The 21,019-nt window shown below is 50.5% G+C and overlaps 1 protein-coding gene across 1 annotated transcript; it reads right to left on the reverse strand.

Moving 5' to 3' along the window:
- On the reverse strand, window positions 1-17,958 carry slc2a1b (solute carrier family 2 member 1b). The gene is made up of 10 exons (XM_084704188.1): window positions 17,630-17,958; window positions 9,228-9,323; window positions 6,902-7,062; window positions 6,570-6,810; window positions 6,142-6,304; window positions 5,499-5,686; window positions 4,685-4,789; window positions 4,406-4,507; window positions 3,882-4,085; window positions 1-3,766 (listed from the first exon to the last, which is right to left on the reverse strand). Exons 1-10 carry the CDS (start codon window positions 17,645-17,647, stop codon window positions 3,569-3,571), a joined length of 1,476 nt encoding a protein of 491 aa, XP_084560314.1. The 5' UTR covers window positions 17,648-17,958; the 3' UTR covers window positions 1-3,568.
- Between the last annotated feature and the right edge of the window lie 3,061 nt (window positions 17,959-21,019).

A 21,019-nucleotide genomic window follows, 5' to 3' on the forward strand; every position in this document is an offset into this window, starting at 1 on the left:
TGTGCCTGAATTGTTTTATTGATTTACACATCTGATCAAACACACCTGAGCACAGAAACAAAACAACTGCACTCTCAGACGTCGTGGATGAGTCCTCTCCCTGGTGGAAAGGCCCCTCCACCAGTTACATGCACACTTGTACTAAATTTGGAGGAAAAATAAAAACAACTAATAATTTACAGTTTCTAATAAATACAAAAGTTATCCTTCAACAGTCTGATGCCACGCTGAAGTAAGATTGTGTTAGTTTTTAAACAATTCTTTTTCAATATATATATCTCCAGATAGCAAAAGAAATCGGAGAAAAAAGTAGGTAGGCTGGTTTACTATATCCGTAATAGACATAGAACATAAAATACTAGTAATATTCATCTCTACAAAGTAGTTTATACATTTCGGTCCGCTATCATCTAATATTAACAGTAGATCAGGTGATGGTGTGCGTTGATATTTTCTTGTGTTGAAAGGCCAACAGTGATTTCTAAACAGTGAGGAGTGTGATGACATCAACACCAGACACGTTGTCACGTATCCTCTGTCTGAAAGAACATCGACCAGCTGTCCAGCTCACAGTCACGGCTTCTCACGTGGATGTTGGACAGTAACTCACTGGTCATCCTGAACAAACAAGGCATCAGGGTGCAGTGCTGTCCCTCCACAGTCCACCGTGTGGACACACATCGGTCACACACACACAGCGTGTGGACACACATCGGTCTCACACACACAGCCGTGTGAACACACATCAGTCACACACACATCCCTTGCACACACAGAAAAACATGCACATATACACTTGTGCACACACACAATCATGGACAGGCATGTGAACAGAGCCATCACACACAATGTGTCATGGAAGTTGAGCTTGCACTGGGCTGTGTAGCCTAACCCTCACTTCCCCCTGGTGTCCTCCTGCCTGTGCATACGGGTGTTTCACCAGACAAGCCAAGCAGCGTCAGACAGGGTGTGTTATTGCGGTAGCCGTCATCAGTGTCTCTGTATCTACTGGATGATACAGCTAAAAGGCCCTGTCCACATGTTACAGGATCTTCAGAGATGTAACAACCGGCCTTGTTGAGGATAAAGTGCAGCAAAATTCTTTTTTCCAACAAGTAGAAAAATAACAAGTCTCAAAGAAGAGGCAGTTTGTCAAAGCGGAAGACACAGCAGTCAGACAGTAACTAGGGCATGAGGACAAAGTTGATGCAGGCAGCAGTTGTGTTTACTGTCTGTGAAGACAACCAGAATAGCCACACATGAGCTCTGACTGGCCAGCTCACTGAGAAACACCTCAGAGCTCTGACTGGCCAGGTCACTGAGAAACACCTCAGAGCTCTGACTGGCCAGGTCACTGAGAAACACCTCAGAGCTCTGACTGGCCAGCTCACTGAGAAACACCTCAGAGCTCTGACTGGCCAGCTCACTGAGAAACACCTCAGAGCTCTGACTGGCCAGCTCACTGAGAAACACCTCAGAGCTCTGACTGGCCAGCTCACTGAGAAACACTTGTGACTGTTGTAAGGCAACTCTGCGACAAGAAGTGATGTTGTCGAGAATTCAAAGAAGGCTCTGGGGTGTTGAGGCCAGTTCACATAGCTGAAACAAACACTAACAAACACCAACAACCGGTAGGTGTGGGTTGTGTTGGTGTGGTGTGATACCCCTATTGGTGTTTGTTAGGGCAGTGTGAAAATGACAGTCATGTTTCCAAACATTCTAAAGCCAGCAGTAGAATGTTTGGTGTTTGTTGGACGTTGATGGTCGTGTGAACTGGCCTTTACAGTACAAACCCCACAATCCCACAAGGCAGAGCAGGCTGGGGGCAGAGGAAGCACTTTCAGGAAGAATAAAACTAGAGGAAGGCTCTGTTAAGGCAGAGAGACACAGACGTTTTGGTCCCTGTTTGGAAAGATGCAACCTGTAACCATGGGAGACGGACACGGGACGATGACGGCCTCTTACTAACATGTGATGTGAGCTTCATACAGGGACACACGTGAAGCACATGCCTGGTAACATCTCATACTGCTTCCTGGTTGATCGCTGGTCAGGAAACCCTTTAAGGACTCAGAATTGTTGACACTTTTGCCAATAATACATGCTGGCTTTGTGAATCTGATTTGGATTTTACATGTCAGTCTGACGTTAATGTTGAGCTGAAATATAACATGTATTTTAATATTTTTTAGATCCCATCCTTGGCGCTAATGTACACCTATTTAACAAAATATGTCAAAACATTTCCAACAACAGCATTTCTTTGTGTTTTTGTAACAATATTCAATCGTTTCTCTTTTTGTAAAACAAAATATGATGAGTGCTTACGTAAGCAGCACAGAGCTAAAATTAGGTGTGTTTGACATCAGCTGCATGATACCAGTGGAGTGGGGTGGAGTTAAAAAAAGAAACAACCAGAACTCAACTAAACGTAGTCTTTCTGTTAGTGAACAGGCGCTGAGCATTGGCAGAACTGAAGGTGTCAGAATAAATACAAAACACACGTCAAAGTTGGTGTGTGTGAGTCTGGCCAATCATGAAATAGCGAGCCCGTGCAGTTGCTCTTGAGAAAATGCACTCGGCTACACAGCCGGCAGTTCTCGAATCGATCTCACGGTACTTTGATGGATACGTCACAGTGACCTGGCCTCGGCGCTGCATGAAGTCGAACACACCTATTCTTTCACTAGCTAGCCAACAACAGTGTGACACGTTTGAATTTTCGCTACTATCAAATGTAATTCATCCTAATGTTATGGCCATCTCTTGATCATGTTTACGTCAGGAAGTACTTGATCATGTTTACCTCAAGAAGTACTTGATCATGTTTACCTCAGGAAGTACTTGATCATGTTTACCTCAGGAAGTACTTGATCATGTTTACCTCAGGAAGTACTTGATCATGTTTACCTCAGGAAGTACTTGATCATGTTTACCTCAGGAAGTACTTGATCATGTTTACCTCAGGAAGTACGTCATTACACTGAACCCTGGAGATGCCTTTTCAGCTCGTCTGTAAACTTGGTTGCATTTTCTCTTTAACTGACCGTCACGTGACACAAGCGTCACATGACACGGTGTACGGCATGAGTAAGGGCACCCAGAGATGGTGTTGAGGAGAGACAGTCTTGGTCCTCTCAGAGCAGGATACAGAGAACCCTGCTGAACTTCATTCTTGGCAGCAGACGCTGCAGACTAAACAGATCCAGTAACACAGGAGGGGGGAGGGGGGAAGGAACATCAAGCATTTCCATGAAACAAAATGGTTGCTGCCCACCCAAAAAACAATCAATCAATCTTGGTTAATATCTTGCTGCCCCAGCTGCCCTAGGCTCCTCCCCCATAAACCACCCCCCCCCTGGTGTGCCAGGTCTGTGCTGTGGGGGCGTCAGGAGGGAGGGGGGAGGGGGGCGTCAGGTGTAGAGGACATAAGTGTCAGTAGTTACATCAGTCAGTAGAGAGGAGGGTCTCTCCTCCCCCAACTCTCTTTGAGGCGGAGGGGGAAGGTGATGGGGGGAGAGGTGATTGGGGGGAGAGGTGATGGGGGAAGATAGCGGAGGGGGGAAGCTCAGAGCGGGGAGTCGGCCCCAAGGCTGTTGAGCTCATCGGGGGAGTGTTTTTCCCCACCGCCGGCCGACTGACGGAAGCCGGAGGAGATCTGGTCGAAGGTGCGGCCCTTGGTCTCCGGGACCTTGAAGTAGGTGAAGACGAAGAAGCATAGCAGGAGGACTGTGAAGATGACGAACACGTAGGGGCCACACAGATCCTGCAGGGGGACAGGGGACGGGTCACACATCTGCAGTATCACACACACTGTCCTACAACATCCACCTCCTACACCTCCTCCTCCCTCCCTCCCCTCTCCATCCTCCTCCACTCACCAGCACATACTGGAAGCACATGCCCACTATGAAGTTGGCGGTCCAGTTGGAGAAGCCGGCCACAGCGAAGGCCGAGGGCCGCGGGCCCTGGGAGAACAGCTCGGCCACGATGAACCAGGGGATGGGCCCGGGGCCAATCTCAAAGAACGCCACAAAGCCGAAGATAGCCACAATGCTGATGTACGACATCCAGGGCAGCTGGTCCTGAGGAGCCAGGAGCACAGGGTCACAGGAGCACAGGGTCACAGGAGCACAGAGTCACAGGAGCACAGGGTCACAGGAGCACAGGAGCACAGGGTCACAGGAGCACAGAGTCACAGGGTCACAGTGTGTGTGTGTGTGTGTGTGTGTGCAGGGTTTCCCGCAGCACTGCAGTTAAGGCAGCCGCCTAAGCAACACACACCTGCCGCCTTAACTACGTTGTCAAAACCCCAGCAGCTTAACTCCCACATGTTCTGGGAGCCTCTGGTGTGTGTGTGTGTGTATGTGAGAGTGAGAGTGAGAGTGAGAGAGAGAGGACCTACCAGCAGAGCCAGAGCGATGGTCATGAGGACAGCAGAGCCGGCCATCCCCATCAGCCCCAGCAGGTGGAGCGACCTGCGCCCCGCCCGCTCCACCACAAACAGCTACAGGGGGGAGGGGGGAGGGGTCAATCACAGGGACCAATCACGACACACCACACTATTTATTGACGTTTTCTCAGCTTTCATTACATAGTCCTTCTTACATTAAAATACCACATCATTTGTTATTTAATGATAAACATTTTATTTCTCCTTCACCTCCCGAGTGCTGCTACTTACCGACACCACTGTGAAGGCCGTGTTGACCACGCCGGCGCCGATGGTGGCGTAGACCGGCTGGGCCACGCCCGCTTTTTCAAAGATGCTGGTGGAGTAATAGAACACCTGCAACACAGAACCAGACGGAACCAGTCAAGACCAGCAAATGTAATGTAAAGCTCAATACTGCCACTAGGAGCTGAAGCTATGAGGACCTGCGCCCTGTGGAGTGAAGTGTGTCTGAGCTGTGGGGTTAGAACTTCCCCTGATGACAGTGAAACACCAGCGTCTCCTCACAACATGAAAGGTGAAGACTAGAGGTTGGACTACACTAAAAGACTAGAGAGTTCCTACGGGACTGGTGTGTGTTTGTGTCTGCATGTGTGTGTGTGTCTGCATGTGTGCGTGTGTCTGCATGTGTGTCTGCTTGTGTGTGTGTCTGCATGTGTGTCTGCCTGTGTGTGTGTCTGCCTGTGTGTCTGCCTGTGTGTGTGTCTGCCTGTGTGTGTGTGTCTGCATGTGTGTGTGTCTGCCTGTGTGTGTGTCTGCCTGTGTGTCTGCCTGTGTGTCTGCCTGCATGTGTGTGTGTGTCTGCATGTGTGTGTGTGTCTGCCTGTGTGTCTGCTTGTGTGTCTGCCTGCATGTGTGTGTGTGTCTGCATGTGTGTGTGTGTCTGCCTGTGTGTCTGCCTGTGTGTCTGCCTGCATGTGTGCGTGTGTCTGCATGTGTGCGTGTGTCTGCATGTGTGTGTGTGTCTGCATGTGTTTCTGCTTGTGTGTGTGTCTGCATGTGTGTGTGTGTGTCTGCATGTGTGTGTGTAAGCGCGGAGCCTCACAGCGTTGATGCCAGACAGCTGCTGGGAGAGCTGCAGCATGATGGCGATGAGGATGGGCTGGCGGTACAGAGGAGAGCGGAACAGCTCCGGGATGGTCACCTTCTTCTCCCTCATCATCTGACGGCTCTCCTCCTTCATCTCCTGCATCGCCGCGCCAACGTCAGACGTGCCTCTCAGCTTCTTCAGAGCTGGGGGAGGAGAGTGTGTGAGTGTGTGTTTATCAGTGTGTATATCAGAGTGTGTGTGAGTGTGTGTCAGAGTGTGTATATCAGAGTGTGTGTGTGTGTGTGTGTGTGTCAGAGTGTGTATATCAGAGTGTGTGTGTGTGTGTGTCAGAGTGTGTATATCAGAGTGTGTGTGTGTCAGAGTGTGTATATCAGAGTGTGTATATCAGAGTGTGTGTGTGTGTGTGTCAGAGTGTGTATATCAGTGTGTGTGTGTGTGTGCCAGAGTGTGTGTGTGTGTCAGAGTGTGTGTGTGTGTCAGAGTGTGTATATCAGAGTGTGTGTGTGTGTGTGTCAGAGTGTGTATATCAGAGAGTGTGTGTGTGTGTGTCAGAGTGTGTATATAAGAGTGTGTGTGTGTGTGTGTCAGAGTGTGTATATCAGAGAGTGTGTGTGTGTGTGTCAGAGTGTGTGCTGACCGCTCTTGGCCTTGCTCTCCTCGTTCTTGTTGATGAGCAGGTAGCGGGGGCTCTCTGGGCAGAAGGGCAGCAGGATGCACTGCAGCACGGCAGGCAGGAAGGTGAAGCCCAGCAGGAAGGGCCACAGGGCCCCATTCCCCAGCAGGGCCTCCATACCAAACACCTGCTCACACACACACACACACACACACAGGTAGAGACACACACAGGTACAGACACACACAGACACAGGTACAGACACACACAAAGAACAAAAAAAGAGGTAATCAACATAGAGTTTGTGGAGGAACATACACAGACACGCACACACACACACACACACACACACACACAGCCCAGCCCCCCCCCCCCAGCCCCCTCCCCCCTCCCCCAGCCCATCCCTCCCAGCCCCCCCCCCTCCCCCTCCCCCAGTCCCTGTGCAGTCTCACCTGGGCCATGAGGATCCCCACCACGATGCCCAGCTGGTGCAGGGTGCCCAGGGCCCCCCTCAGGGCAGTGGGGGCCACCTCCCCCACGTACATGGGCACAAACCCCGTGGACAGGCCAGAGTACAGCCCCACCACAAAGCGGCCCAGGATCAGCATCTCCCACGAGCCACCCAGCTTGGAGAAACCCATGAGGGCTGCCGAGATGAAGGCCAGCGAGTTAGCCATCAGCATGGACCTCTTCCTGCACACACACACACACACACACACACAGGTAAATACAGACATGGCATTTAAAGTTTTGTAAAACATGAGCTGGTAAAGAGCAGGCGTACCTTCCGAAGCGGTTGACGAACAGTCCGACAGAGAAGGAGCCAAAGATTCCTCCAACGGAGAAGATGGCTACGGACACAGACCACAGGGTGGTGAGGGACGTCTTGGAGATGGGCTCCTGGTAGCGCTCAAACCACGTCTCGTTCAGGAACTGCTCGATGATCTGAAGCAGGGGGAGAGAGGTGGAACATGAGCAGAACGGTAGGAGAGAGTCAACATTGGCCAGCAGAGGGCAGCAGAGGGCGGCGTATCAAACCAGGAAGTAGGCATGAGGTGTTATGAGACGTGCCGTCATGTTCCTGTTCCTCCACTACCTCTCCGTCCTCAGTGTTGATAAACACTGTCTACCCTAGCCTCTCCCTTCTCCCTTACTAGGCTGTGACAGAGGATCTTAAAGGTACATTCTGCATTTAAGACATTAAAAGGTTCACTATGTACAGAAGGCTCCTAGCTTAGTGATGTGTTCTCACTGAAAGGAGAGGAACAGTGAGTGTGTGGTGTTGACAGTTGACTGATGTCGCACTGTATGAAGGTAGCAATTCGGCTGCAGAACTGGTCGGGCCACCTGCTCTGACACACTGAAGAACACTGTCTATTCATTACACATGACTCACGGCTGATGACTGTGTGGTCGAGGTGGGGGAGGGGAGGTCAGGCTTGTAGAGGTGGGGGAGGTGATGTGAGGCTGGTCGAGGTGGGGGAGGGGAGGGGAGGCTGGTCGAGGTGGGGGAGGGGAGGTCAGGCTTGTAGACGTGGGGGAGGGGAGGCTGGTCGAGGTGGGGGAGGTGATGTGAGGCTGGTCGAGATGGGGGAGGTGATGTGAGGCTGGTCGAGATGGGGGAGGTGATGTGAGGCTGGTCGAAGTGGGGGAGGTGATGTGAGGCTGGTCGAGGTGGGGGAGGTGATGTGAGGCTGGTCGAGGTGGGGGAGGTGATGTGAGGCTGGTCGAGGTGGGGGAGGGGAGGGGAGGCTGGTCGAGATGGGGGAGGTGATGTGAGGCTGGTCGAGATGGGGGAGGGGAGGGGAGGCTGGTGGAGATGGGGGAGGTAACAGCAGCTATGGCCCCTTGAGATGTTTTATCTGATCCGAGAGATGGCCTTACTGAGGAGGGCATAGGTCACATGACCTGCCCCACTCTGCTCCTCATCACAGATCCTCCCTCCCTCCCTCCCTCGCTCGCTCCCTCCCTCCCTCCCTCCCTCCCTCCCTCCCTCCCTCCCTCCCTCCCTCCCTCCCTCCCTCGCTCCCTCCCTCCCTCGCTCCCTCCCTCGCTCCAGAAGGGTCATGTGACGCCAGAGGAATGTTCCAGAGAGGAGGCACCATCCCAGCACCGCTTTGTCGTCACGGCAGCACGGAACAGGAAGAGACATGCCACCTCACCTGACACACAGGGAAGGCGGGGCTGTCTGTATCCAGGCAGGGTGTGGTGCTGCTGCTGTGTCTGTAGCCAGGCAGGACCAGCCAGGGGAGCTGTGGAGCCCAGCTCCACACACCATCCTGGGCTCCAGCCATGGCTCTGACCTCCGGAGCTCTGAACTACTCTTCCTGTTTAGGATCCGTTTACACGCTTGGATCCAAACAGACGTACTAATCGTACGTGTTGAAAGTACAGCTGTTTTCAAAGTTGTCTTTGACTGAACTGAAAGCAAACTGACTAACATAAGAGAGAGAGAGAGAGAGAGAGACAGAGAGAGAGACAGAGACAGAGAGAGAGACAGAGAGAGAGAGAGAGAGAGAGAGAGAGAGAGAGATGGGGTGGGGGGACAACTTGTACTACACAGATGGAGTTATTCTTAGCCCCTCATCTTTCTCACACAGAACAGAGAACAGCTTGACCAGCCAAACCATCCCAGCACTGAGACGAGGAGGGAGGAGCTCTCTGGCACTGAGACGAGGAGGGAGGAGCTCTCTGGCACTGAGACGAGGAGGGAGGAGCTCTCTGGCACTGAGACGAGGAGGGAGGAGCTCTCTGGCACTGAGACGAGGAGGGAGGAGCTCTCTGGCACTGAGACGAGGAGGGAGGAGCTCTCTGGCAAAACATGACGGTCTGACACGCACATGTCATGTCCTCATGTCCTTTTCCTCCCCTCCTCCCTCCTCTCCTCTTCCTCCTCTTCCTCCCCTCCTCTTCCTCCTCTCCTCCCCCTCCTCTTCTTCCATCCTCTCCTCTTCCTCCATCCTCTCCTCCTCCTCCCTCCTCTCCTCCCCCCTTTCCTCTTCCTCCCTCCTCTCCTCCTCCTCCCTCCTGTCCTCCTCCTCCCTCATGTCCTCCCCCCTCTCATGTCCTCTCCTCTTCCTCCCTCCTCTCCTCCCCCATCACCTCCTCACCTTCTGAGGGGCATTGATGACACCGGTGTTGTAGCCGAACTGCAGCGAGCCAATCACAGCAGCTCCAACAGCCAGCATCAGAGGGAAGGTCACTTTCTGTAGAGAGAGACGCAAGGAGTTAGACAACGCACACACATACAGCGAAACAGGACTAAACCAAAAGTAGAACGTTTGGAATGTTTGTGTTTGTTGGACCTTGTTGAAGCAGCGTGACTTGCATTTAGGACACACACACAGAGAACATTGCACTGATACAAAGTTTGACACACTCAACAACACGAGAATACGCAAGACTGTCCACACTAGTGTACCAGAAGAGCTGTTTCAGCTGGCATGACAGGCTGTTTCAGCTGGCATGACAGGCTGTTTCAGCTGGCATGACAGGCTGTTTCAGCTGGCATGACAGGCTGTTTCAGCTGGCATGACAGGCTGTTTCAGCATGTCAACAGTGAATGATGGTGGGCTGGAACTAAGAACAAGCTAGAAGGAAACACACACACACACACACACACACACACACCCTGGTACACAATGTGCCTCCAGTCTGGGCTGTAGGAAACATGCACACCAACGATGCACTGTTGAGGCCAGTGTTTCCCACACAGACTCGCGGTGCGCCACAGAATCAACACTGGCCGCCACATATTGTGCTTCGTTATATATTAGTGGTGGGCATAGATTTATTTTTTTAATCTAGATTAATCTCACTGTAATCTTGGTGTTAATCTAGATTCATCTAGATTCAAATGGCTCATTTGAATTCCGCTGAAGGCATTCAGAATATGTGTGCTACCCAAATAGTGACTAATAGTAAGTCTTTGAGAACGGGTTTATCAAGCCAGGTGGCGCATTAGACCAGGGGCTCTTCTGTTTCCAAAATGCATCACAAACTGCTTGAGAAAGCTGTTCTACTATGATAATTGGTGATGAAAATAAATTATGTTCAATAAGATGTACTTGTGTTTATTAACTGTTTATTAGATTAGTTAGCTTGGCTGATAAAGCTGTGCTGACGGGCTTGCCTCGGTTGCACTCAAACATCGTAGTTTGACGACGACTCTTCCCCTGCGCTACATCAGTGCTTGGCCCGGCATCTTCCGCATTAGCTAAGGGATGCTTTGCGTTTAGGTGGTATTTGAGAATGGAAGAACTCGTACAGTAAACTGGGAAGCTTCTTAAAAATAAAATTTCCCTGAAGCAAACCAGGCAGCTTCATAGCGGCATCCATGTTAACATGTTGTTTGATGTGATCATTTCATACACAAGGCATACACACACAGGTTTGTAGACTCGTTCTCGCCCCCTACAGTGCAATTCGGCTAGGTATACATCCGGGCTAAAATATCAAGGTGAAAGTCATCATAACTATACACCCAGCTCCCAACCCAATTTAGAGAATAGATTAACGACGATATTATTTTTTTATCGCCCGATTAGAGTCTCAACGTTAACGCAGCACGTTATCGCCAATAACGGCCCACCACTAATATATATATATATATATATATATATTTATATGTGATATATATGTGATATATATATATGTGATATATATATATATTTTAACGCTATCTAAAACACGCAGCGTGTTCAGCTGCATTTCTTTTTCCTGCTTTCCCTCTGTCACTTACGCGTCTCACACACACACACACACACACACACACACACACACACACACACACACACACACACACACACACACACACACACACACACACACACACACACACACAACGAAACTATGCGATATCAGCGAGACTTCAGCATTAGTAGCTAAAAGTCTAGGAAAGTTGAGTTGTTACTTTTCGCAAGGGAACCCACGAAAATGTCTTAATCTGCTAGACAAGTGGGTTCCCCATCGCCCCCCCCCCAGCACAAATTGCTTTCTAATCTGTGGGAAACAACAGATACATAAGCTGTCATCAGAAAACAAAAGCACAACAAATATATTTTCTTGTTAAGATGATCAAAGTCAGCAACAGTAAAAATAAGCTATGAGACGGTTCCAGTGCAGAAGTTCATGTTTGGAACTGACAGTTTTATTACAGCAAACAATACGACACTGTTCTTGAAATTATGCCTCTTTCTGAGCTGTGTTTACATTCTGGCCCATGAATGACTCAGAACCAGAGGGGGAGTAGAAGGGGGGTCAGGAGGTCGTGGGGAAATTAAGGAGTCTGGAACAGGATGTCAGAACAGTGAGCTGCAGGCCCACTAAGACCTCCAGCCCTCTGAGCAGGACGGGGAGAGGGAGGGGGACTCCAGTCATTGTCCCTGTTCCTGTCGTTTCAGACAACATGGTGGACTTGATCCCAGCATGTTCCTCATTCCATATAGTAACTACTGCTGCCTGCCCTTCAGAGAGAGGGAGGGAGGGAACCAAAGAAAGAAAGAAAGAGAAAACAGGCCCCAGCCCTCTTCATGATCACTTAGAACAGGAGATTACACAACAGTCTTATTTCAGAAGACCCACCCTCTCCACATAGCTGGGACCACATTGTTATCCTGTACGGTCACATGGACATCATGCCTACCCTTTCTGACGTGTGTGTGTGTGCAGGGGGTTGTCTATCTGTGGTATTGTTTTAATAACGACATGACTGTTCTGACGTTAGAGAGAAGCTGGATGGTCGAGGCTGCTTGCTGCGTTTGCTGAACCATACTGCCTGTGTTGTGACTAGGACCCAGATCCCATCAGAATAATCTGCTGCAGTCCAACCTTGTGGCTGAGCTGAGGGCCTGTTCTTTAAGGAGGAGGGGAGGATAAGTAAGCCAGATACCTGGTGTTATCTGGAGTTTTTAAAGGTGTAGCCTACATGGTATACATGTTAGAACATTGTTGTGAGTTCTGGAATGTCTTCGCCCGTGGTTCTGGAATGTGTTCGCCCGTGGTTACGGGTTGGGAGGGGGTGGGGGAGAGCTAGTGGCATTAGAGGGTGTGTGTGTTTGTTCCAGGCTGTGTTTGTACATTAACATCCTGTGTTGGGTTAAAGCATTCCTTTGTGGACTCAATGACCCTTCCAGCTCCTAGCTTCCTGGTTTCTGATTGGCTGACCTACAAACTAAGGGCGGAGCCCCAGACCAGCTGAGATGTGTGTAGTGGGCATGACGTAGGAACAGTTTCCAAACACACACACACACACACACACATTAAAAGCTGTGGGTAATTTAAGGGTTGTAGCTTCCTGTGTAAGCATCACCAGTAAATGATGTCATGACACAACCCTGTGAAGTCAACCCCCCCTCCCTCACAGGATGAGACCTGAGGAGGGGAACCCAGAGCATCCAAACACCTCCCCCTCCACCCTCCCCCTCCCCCTCCACCCTCCCCCTCCCTCTCTGAACTCTGGAGGCTGTAAACACACACTGCTGTATGTGTGTGTGTGTCTCTTTAAGAGCCTGAAGGACTTCATGAGTATGAGATCTGAGCTGGCTCCATCCCAGCTGAGACTGGAGTGTGTGTGTGTGTGTGTGTGTGTATGAACCCATCCTCTGTGACATCTTTACCTTTAACCCACATACCAGCTCCTCCCACCCATCTCACAACACACACCTTGGCTTGTCTGTCTCACACGTTTACAGTTGTACTGTATACACACACACACACACACACACACACACACACACACACAGGGAGAGAGATTTCCATAACATGCGTCTAGCCCCAGCCAGAACTCTAGGAAGCCGCGCCCCCTCCCCCACACCAGGAAACAGCCAGGAGACACACACACACACACACACATCTTCTAAGGCTGCAGTCAGGGAACCATAACCACTCTCTCTGGTGTTCCTACCAGGCTTCTCTCAGACGGGAGCCCAGTGAATCTGAGCTAGCTGCTGGGCGTGACAAGGGGGAACTTCAGCCCAGTCACTATTATGTCATACATCATTATGTCAGCATGGTTTCAACACTGATGTGGCTGTGCAGCCTGCAGTAAGACAAGGTCGTCTAGCCTGACCATGACACATCCAGCCTAGTCCAGGCCTTTTATGGAACCATAAAGTCAAACTGAACAGTGATCCACACTGTGTTCTCCTATCCTCTCAGCGTTTTCCTGCTGCTGCTGACTGTGTTACAGCACAGGCACACCTCACACCTGCTGCTGACTGTGTTACAGCACAGGCACACCTCACACCTACTGCTGACAGACCAGCGTGGGGGGGGGGGGTGAACAGCAAGAGTTACATCCCGTCAGTGAAGTGGGTAACAGAGCAACTTCCTCACTGTGGATCAACCAAGTCCTAATCCCCTCTCCTCATCAACAGCCAGCACAGCCAGCCTCTCCACAGCCAGCATCTCCCCAGCCAGCCTCTCCCCAGCCAGCCTCTCCCCAGCCAGCCTCTCCCCAGCCAGCCTCTCCCCAGCCAGCCTCTCCCCAGCCAGCCTCTCCCCAACCAGCCTCTCCCCAACCAGCCTCTCCCCAACCAGCTTCTCCCCAACCAGCCTCTCCCCAGCCAGCCTCTCCCCAACCAGCCTCTCCACAGCCAGCCAGCCTCTCCACAGCCAGCCAGCCTCTCCACAGCCAGCCAGCCTCTCCCCAGCCAGCCTCTCCACAGCCAGCCTCTCCACAGCCAGCCTCTCCACAGCCAGCCTCTCCACAGCCAGCCTCTCCACAGCCAGCCTCTCCACAGCCAGCCTCTCCACAGCCAGCCTCTCCACAGCCAGCCTCTCCACAACCAGCCTCTCCCCAGCCAGCCTCTTCACAGCCAGCCTCTTCACAGCCAGCCTCTCCACAACCAGCCTCTCCCCAGCCAGCCTCTCCCCAGCCAGCCTCTTCACAGCCAGCCTCTCCACAACCAGCCTCTCCCCAGCCAGCCTCTCCCCAGCCAGCCTCTCCACAGCCAGCCTCTCCCCAGCCAGAACACTTCCACCCCTGGTCCTTTAAAGCCACCTGTGGTTCTAATCACCTGACCTCCAGTCAGAAGAGGACAGGATGGTGAGTTACGAGGTGTAGGATGTGGCCTACACCACCCTCCACCCTCCCTCACACACACCCAGCCAGCCATTTAGCATCACTAACAACCCCTCCCCCTCTCTCCCAGTGACGGCTTTCTTAGGCTAAAACACGCAGCGCATTTGTTAAACTGCATTTCCTTTCCCTGCTCTCCATCTGTCTGTCACTCACGCATACACACAGTCACAATGTCAGCACACGTTAACGATGCATACATACGCCGTTCTAGTAAGACCAACAGCTATATCAGCGAGACTTCAGCATTAGTACTGTAGCTAAAGGTCTAGGAAGGTTGAGGCTACTTTTCGCTAGGTACCTACGGACATGTCTTAATCGAACGTTGCCCTTCATTCTTTTGGTGAGCAGTCTCAGGAGCTAGCTACTTACCCGCCGTCATGGAGCCGACCAGTTAAACAGTTATTTAGCACTAGCGTTGCTACCTGCATATGCAGAAGTTGTTTGTTGTTGTTGTTAATTTTGTGAAGGAATGAATCACTTTGGATTATTATTTAATATAATACAATTCTGTGTAACTAATTATTAACGAAGGAATTATTTTGCACCCCCTCCCCCAGACTTTTTCAAATCTGTGGGAAACACGCGCACGCGCACACACACGCACTGGAGGCTGAGAGTGCAGTGACTAAGTCTGACAGTTCAACACTGACGACATGATGTGTGTACATATGTGAACGGCTCTTACTTTATAATGTCATACTTTATACGATATGTATAGTTTATTTATCACAAACCCGGGTTGTAGCAACAACCTGTATGTGCAGCTCAGTAGTTATAGCATCTGACAGCAGATCAAGAGGCCACAGCTACCCTACCCCCCCCCCCCCATCATCTCTGCAAGGACAGAGGCCGCTAAAGGTCAAGTTGAGGCCAGCTCTACAAGCCTCTCCACAGCACAAGCAGGTGTGTGAGTTCAGCGCAGGTAAACACCCTCCTGCTCAGAAAGTGACTCACTGTTCACACACCTGACTGAGTGAAGAGAAGACTTCCTGGATCTGGTCATCCCCAGCTCATGACAGACCGGTAACCTGATCTGAACCCTTGTTTTGGTCCATCAGATCACCCTGACAGCCACGCCACAAGACTGACTGAGCAGTCATGAGGAGGGGGAGAGAGGTGGAAGGAAACATTTTATAAAAATGTACGATGGAACTCAAATATTATGGGCTAAACAGTGTGGGCGTGGCCCTACAGCAAGATGCCAAGCAGGTCAACGCTTTGCAAGTCACTACAGGAGTGCTGGCCTTCACCCTGGGGAGAAGCCCCTCTCTCCACACCTTCACCCTGGAGCCCCTCTAACCACACCTTCAACCTGGGGAGAAGCCCCTCTGACCACACTTTCAACCTGGGGAGAAGCCCCTCTGACCACACCTTCACCCTGGAGAGAAGCCCCTCTCATCTCACCTTCACCCTGGGGAGAAGGTCTCTCCTTCTCACTCACACCAGCAGTTATGACCGACATGAGGTTTAAAACCACATTATTGAACACGAAACATGGTGACAATCTCTTCACTGTACATCAACAAGCCCTCACACACACACACTCACACACCTTGCAGACACACACACCTTGCAGACACACACACACACACACACACACCTTGCAGACACAAGCCAGGTATGCAAAGCCCAACCACGAGATGGTGATTATTGACAAGTGTGAGTGGCTGGTAGCTGAGCGGGGGGATTAGCCTGGACACACGCTCTCAGATCAGGGAGCAGACACACTGGTGATTACCACAGCAGGAGCAGGGGGAGGGAGGGAGGGAGGGAGGGAGGGAGGGAGGGAGGGAGGGAGGGAGGGAGGGAGGGAGGGAGGGAGGGAGGGAGGGAGGGAGGGAGGGAGGGAGGGAGGGAGGGAGGGAGGGAGGGAGGGAGGGAGGGAGGGAGAGAGAGGGAGAGAGACAGAGGGAGGGACAGGGGGGAGAGAGACAGAGGGAGGGACAGGGGGTAGAGAGACAGGAGTGGAGAGAAACAGGAGGGGAGAGAGACAGGAGGGGAGAGAGACAGGAGGGGAGAGAGACTGGAGGGGAGAGAGACTGGAGGGGAGAGAGACAGGGGGTAGAGAGACAGGGGGTAGAGAGACTGGGGGTAGAGAGACTGGGGGAAGGGGAGACTGGGGGGAGAGAGCCTGGGGGAAGGGGAGACTGGGGGGAGAGAGCCTGGGGGAAGGGGAGTAGAGAAAGACAAAGAAAGCCAGAAGGGGGGAGATAGAGAGAGAGAGCGAGAGTGTGAAAAAAATTGTAAAAGTGGGATGCTAGTTGAGAGCGTGACCGCTATATTTGTAAATAAGGACCAAGTCCCTGCGGTCTCGAGACCATCTGCGAACCTTTTGTCTCTGAGGGATTCGGACCGTCTCACCCTCACGTCCACATTACAGCGGCACATCACACAGACGCGCCAAATAAGGCATCAGTCAGCTGTGTTCGCTACTCACTTGTTACGGAGAAAAAAGGGGATGTAAGATAAGCTGTCAAACACGAGTGTGCCCGCACCGCAAACACCAGGCAGCCATACTAAACGCAGGCTGGGTCACGACTCCCTCTGAAGAATATCACGGGCTTCGACTAATATAACTGTATTATCTTGTCTAGCACAAGTGGAGTCTGGACTCGTATCCTGATAACCTTTACATTGATCTAAATGGGTACAATTATCTAGTAGCTATCTTACTAGGTACTAGCAATCGATTAATAAATTGAACGAATTAACTTTAATCAGAGGGAGATGAAGATCACTGTATAAAAATCCAGTTTACACACGTACACCACGATCTACGCCATCCTTTGTCATTGCACACACAGCCACTCTGACCCTAGCAACAATCCAAACACAAACCCCCAAAACACACACACACACACACACACTTGCCCAGAAGTGAGGCGGCAAATGTCCCCCACGCGGAACGTGACTCATGAAAAAGTCTTGCCATCGTGCACGCGCCAGATACCAGAGAGGACTGACGCCACCGGTATCTACGGAGCAGCTCGGTAGACCAGCACACTGCTAGATAACTGCTGACCCTGTGCTGCTCTGAATGGGAGACAGCAAAATCAACACTGTCACATAGCCAACGTTAGCCGAAGTTACCCAGCTAGCCATGACGCTTCATCCACGTTTAAAAACCTCCATTTCAGAGCTATTGTACCAGTAGAATGCCAACACAGCTTGTCAAACTCGTTTTCCAGGTTTTCGACCAAACATTAGCGAAAGAGAAGAGGTGCTGTAGATAAGCGTACTTGTTGTTTAAAAAGTTAACTTAAGCAAATGACCTAGCTACTCGACTTTTTATAGTCTTTGGTAAATTAGCTAAGAGCAAACTGCATCTCTAAAAAATCTCCTTCAAGACTCGAGCGCGCATGAACACAGATGGATTCATACAGCGTCCCGGCAGCGTCAGACCAGTTCATGGTTTTAGATAGACTTTACCTTCTCACTTGAATCCATCGCAGAGGATTGTCGTTTAACTTTCTTGCAATCTTGAAATTGAAGGTAATTGGCTTTCTATAAACTTCCCGGAAAAAAATCAGACGGCGGCTGTCATTGTCTAAGCCTTTCCGTTGAAAAAACTGACAGCTTCCTTCAATAGTGACTAACGGAATCGTCTCTTGTTGGACACAGTCAGAATGTCTTCTTTTTCCAGTCTGTTCGCAGTTTATCCCGATGAAACTCGCCGGTGAGCTTGGAGTGACGTCTTCCAAGAAATAAGACACGAGTCGACTGTCACGTCTGAAAATTGCGATATGCAGCACGGTCGGTGCATATATTTCAGCGAGCCGAGCTGTGATAGGCTGACGCAAGAATTTACTATAGAGGTGTGCAGGAGGTTGGTTATCTACCCTGAGCTCCTATTGGTTCAGCCTAGTTCTCTTGCAATAAGACACGCCCCTCGTGTATCCTCCTTCCCCTAATCTGATACTGATGATAACAGTCGGGAAAGTAATACGTTCATGTCATGTTGTTAACATGTCCTGATGGTGTTATTACAAGGTCTGTATGTTGTTGTTTTTTTGAGAGACGCTTGAGATCTCTTTACAAAATTCTGGATTGTAGTTTTTGTATTTTATTTGACGTGGCCATGTGTATGTGCCGATCAGAGTGCAGATCAAATCACAAGCGCATCATTCCACATATTTTGTAATATCTTTATAACTGTACTTACTGTAAGTCACTTTGGATAAGAGTGTCTGCTAAATGACGAAATGTAATATAAATGTAACTTATTCTATGGGTATAACGATCATTATTCATCATTGTTATTGCTATCAAATGATAATTTACATTTACATGTAGTCATTTAGCAGACACTCTTATCCAGAGCGACTTAGGACACAACGTCATTTGGCACGGATGGGAATCGAACCAACAACATTCTGATTAATAGCCCGACTCCCTAACCGCTCAGCCATCTGACCCCTGATAATGATGATGATGATCATTCATGTGGTGGCCACTGTTACTAGCAACGAGGACTGAAGAGGTCTTTAACAGAACAACATTTATTACATTCTTATCTTCTTATCCTGGCTCACATTATAGGTATAAATCTAACACACTCCTTTGTCCAAAACGACCAGCAACACAATATGAACAGTAATAAGACACAGTAATATGAACAGTAATAAGACACAGTAATATGAACAGTAATAAGACACAGTAATAAGTGCAGTAGAGTAGATCATCAAAAGGCCCAGTTGTAACAGTATCACAGTGGTTGATGCCAACAGACGATTCTTCGATTCATCAACCCCCTCTCTATATTTGGTTCAAACACCTCAAGCCATGCAGTCTTCCTTTGTTGCAAGCCTGCTATGTGAATGAACCTTTCTTGTGACAGGTGTGCGACCATGCAGCATTTGTGATCTTCTACAAAGCTGGCGATGTGGTTGCCCTCCTATTCAAACCATAAACTGTGGCCTGGGATGTTTATTGTGGAAGGTGTGTAAAAACAACCGTTTTCACCCCAGCCAACGAAAACTGCGCCCTGCCTTTTGTCCCAGACAGTGGGGGTGTGTCCGGACTGAATGTGTAGAACATCAGGAAAATAATCAGGGGCTCTCAAAACGGAAACGCATGTGTTTACACTGCGTAAAAATACATAGAAGTATGGGAACATTATAAAATGTGTTCTCCTTTCTGTTTCATGCGTTCCCTTTGAAGGGCTGTGAAAACAATAACAAGAGCACACAAAGACCGGTGTGTGGGGTTGGTTGATCCTGGTTGGTTGATCCTGGTTGGTTGATCCTGGCCTGCAGGAATGTCAGGGATGGTGAACGTTTTAAGTTCAGTTAATCAGTTGATTGCACTTTTATGAATGAGCAGTGCATCTAGCCAGGGAACACCTGTGTAGTATTGATGTGGTGTAGCATGAGTGGTTAAGAGAGGGGGTTTTCTATCCACACCTGCATTCATCCCTCCATCCCTCCCAAACCCCATCACCCAGCCCTGAGAGGCAGGATGAGGGGAGGAGAAAGGTGAGGAACCACACACTGGCTGTTGTTTGAGGAGGCCGATTGGTGTCCGGTCAGAACACATCCAGGTAGAAGCTGAATAACCACAGCAGGCAGGAGGCGGACAGCAGGCGTTCACACAGCACAGCCTCCAGCCCAGCCAGCCTCCGGCCCAGCCAGCCTCCAGCCCAGCCAGCCTCCGGCCCAGCCAGCCTCCGGCCCAGCCAGCCTCCGTCCCAGCCAGCCTCCGGCCCAGCCAGCCTCCAGCCTGGCCAGCCTCCAGCCCGGCCAGCCTCCGGCCCAGCCATGCTCCAGCCCAGCCGGCCCCTGTCACAGAAACACGTCCCTGCGTTCCCTTGTCTTCTGGAAAAATCCTTTGAAATGTAATGAAAACAATAACAGACATTTTTATAGACAAAGGGTGGGGTGGATGGTATTGTGCGGCAAATGTAAAGTCCAGGATGGCAGCCTCCAGAAGTCCAGGTCTGGTTTTCTGAGACGGCAGGACTGGGAGGTGTCGGAGCAGGCCACGACCCCTAGACCCTAACCCTGAGTGTCCTGTGTCTGTCTGACCCCCTGAAAGCAGGGACTGGTGATTGCCAGATACCAGTGCAAATTAACAATTGGGTGGTGTTATAGAAAAGGCTTTTTGAAAATGTGTGTCAAAGGAGTGAAGAGGGGTTGGGGTGGGTTGGGGTCTTGGTCCTCATTCTTTCACTGCTGGGTAACTAAGGCCTGCGTTCAGTTAATTATCTTCAACAAAGAACCCAGAGCAGGTGATTCCAACTGCAATTAGGCCCAAACAGCACAGAAAATCCTTATCTATACATCTTCATTTGTATAGCCCTTTTCACATCCGTGGCCACAGAGGGCTTCCAAGTGGCCCCGGCCTGTGCTTCATCAGGCCTGTGCTTCATCAGGCCTGTGCTTCATCAGGCTCATGCTTCATCAGGCCTGTGCTTCATCAGGCCTGTGCTTCATCAGGCCTGTGCTTCATCAGGCCTGTGCTTCATCAGGCCTGTGCTTCATCAGGCTCATGCTTCATCAGGCCTGTGCTTCATCAGGCCTGTGCTTCATCAGGCCTGTGCTTCATCAGGCTCATGCTTCATCAGGCCTGTGCTTCATCAGGCCTGTGCTTCATCAGGCCTGTGCTTCATCAGGCCTGTGCTTCATCAGGCTCATGCTTCATCAGGCCTGTGCTTCATCAGGCCTGTGCTTCATTAGGCCTGTGCTTCATCAGGCCTGTGCTTCATCAGGCTCATGCTTCATCAGGCCTGTGCTTCATCAGGCCTGTGCTTCATCAGGCCTGTGCTTCATCAGAAGTGATCAAGGTTATAAACAAAGCTGGAGGACAACACACCGTCACCAT

Source organism: Hypomesus nipponensis, chromosome 9, assembly GCF_054491055.1.
Source record: "Hypomesus nipponensis isolate SF chromosome 9, ASM5449105v1, whole genome shotgun sequence".
Lineage (NCBI taxonomy): Eukaryota > Metazoa > Chordata > Actinopteri > Osmeriformes > Osmeridae > Hypomesus > Hypomesus nipponensis.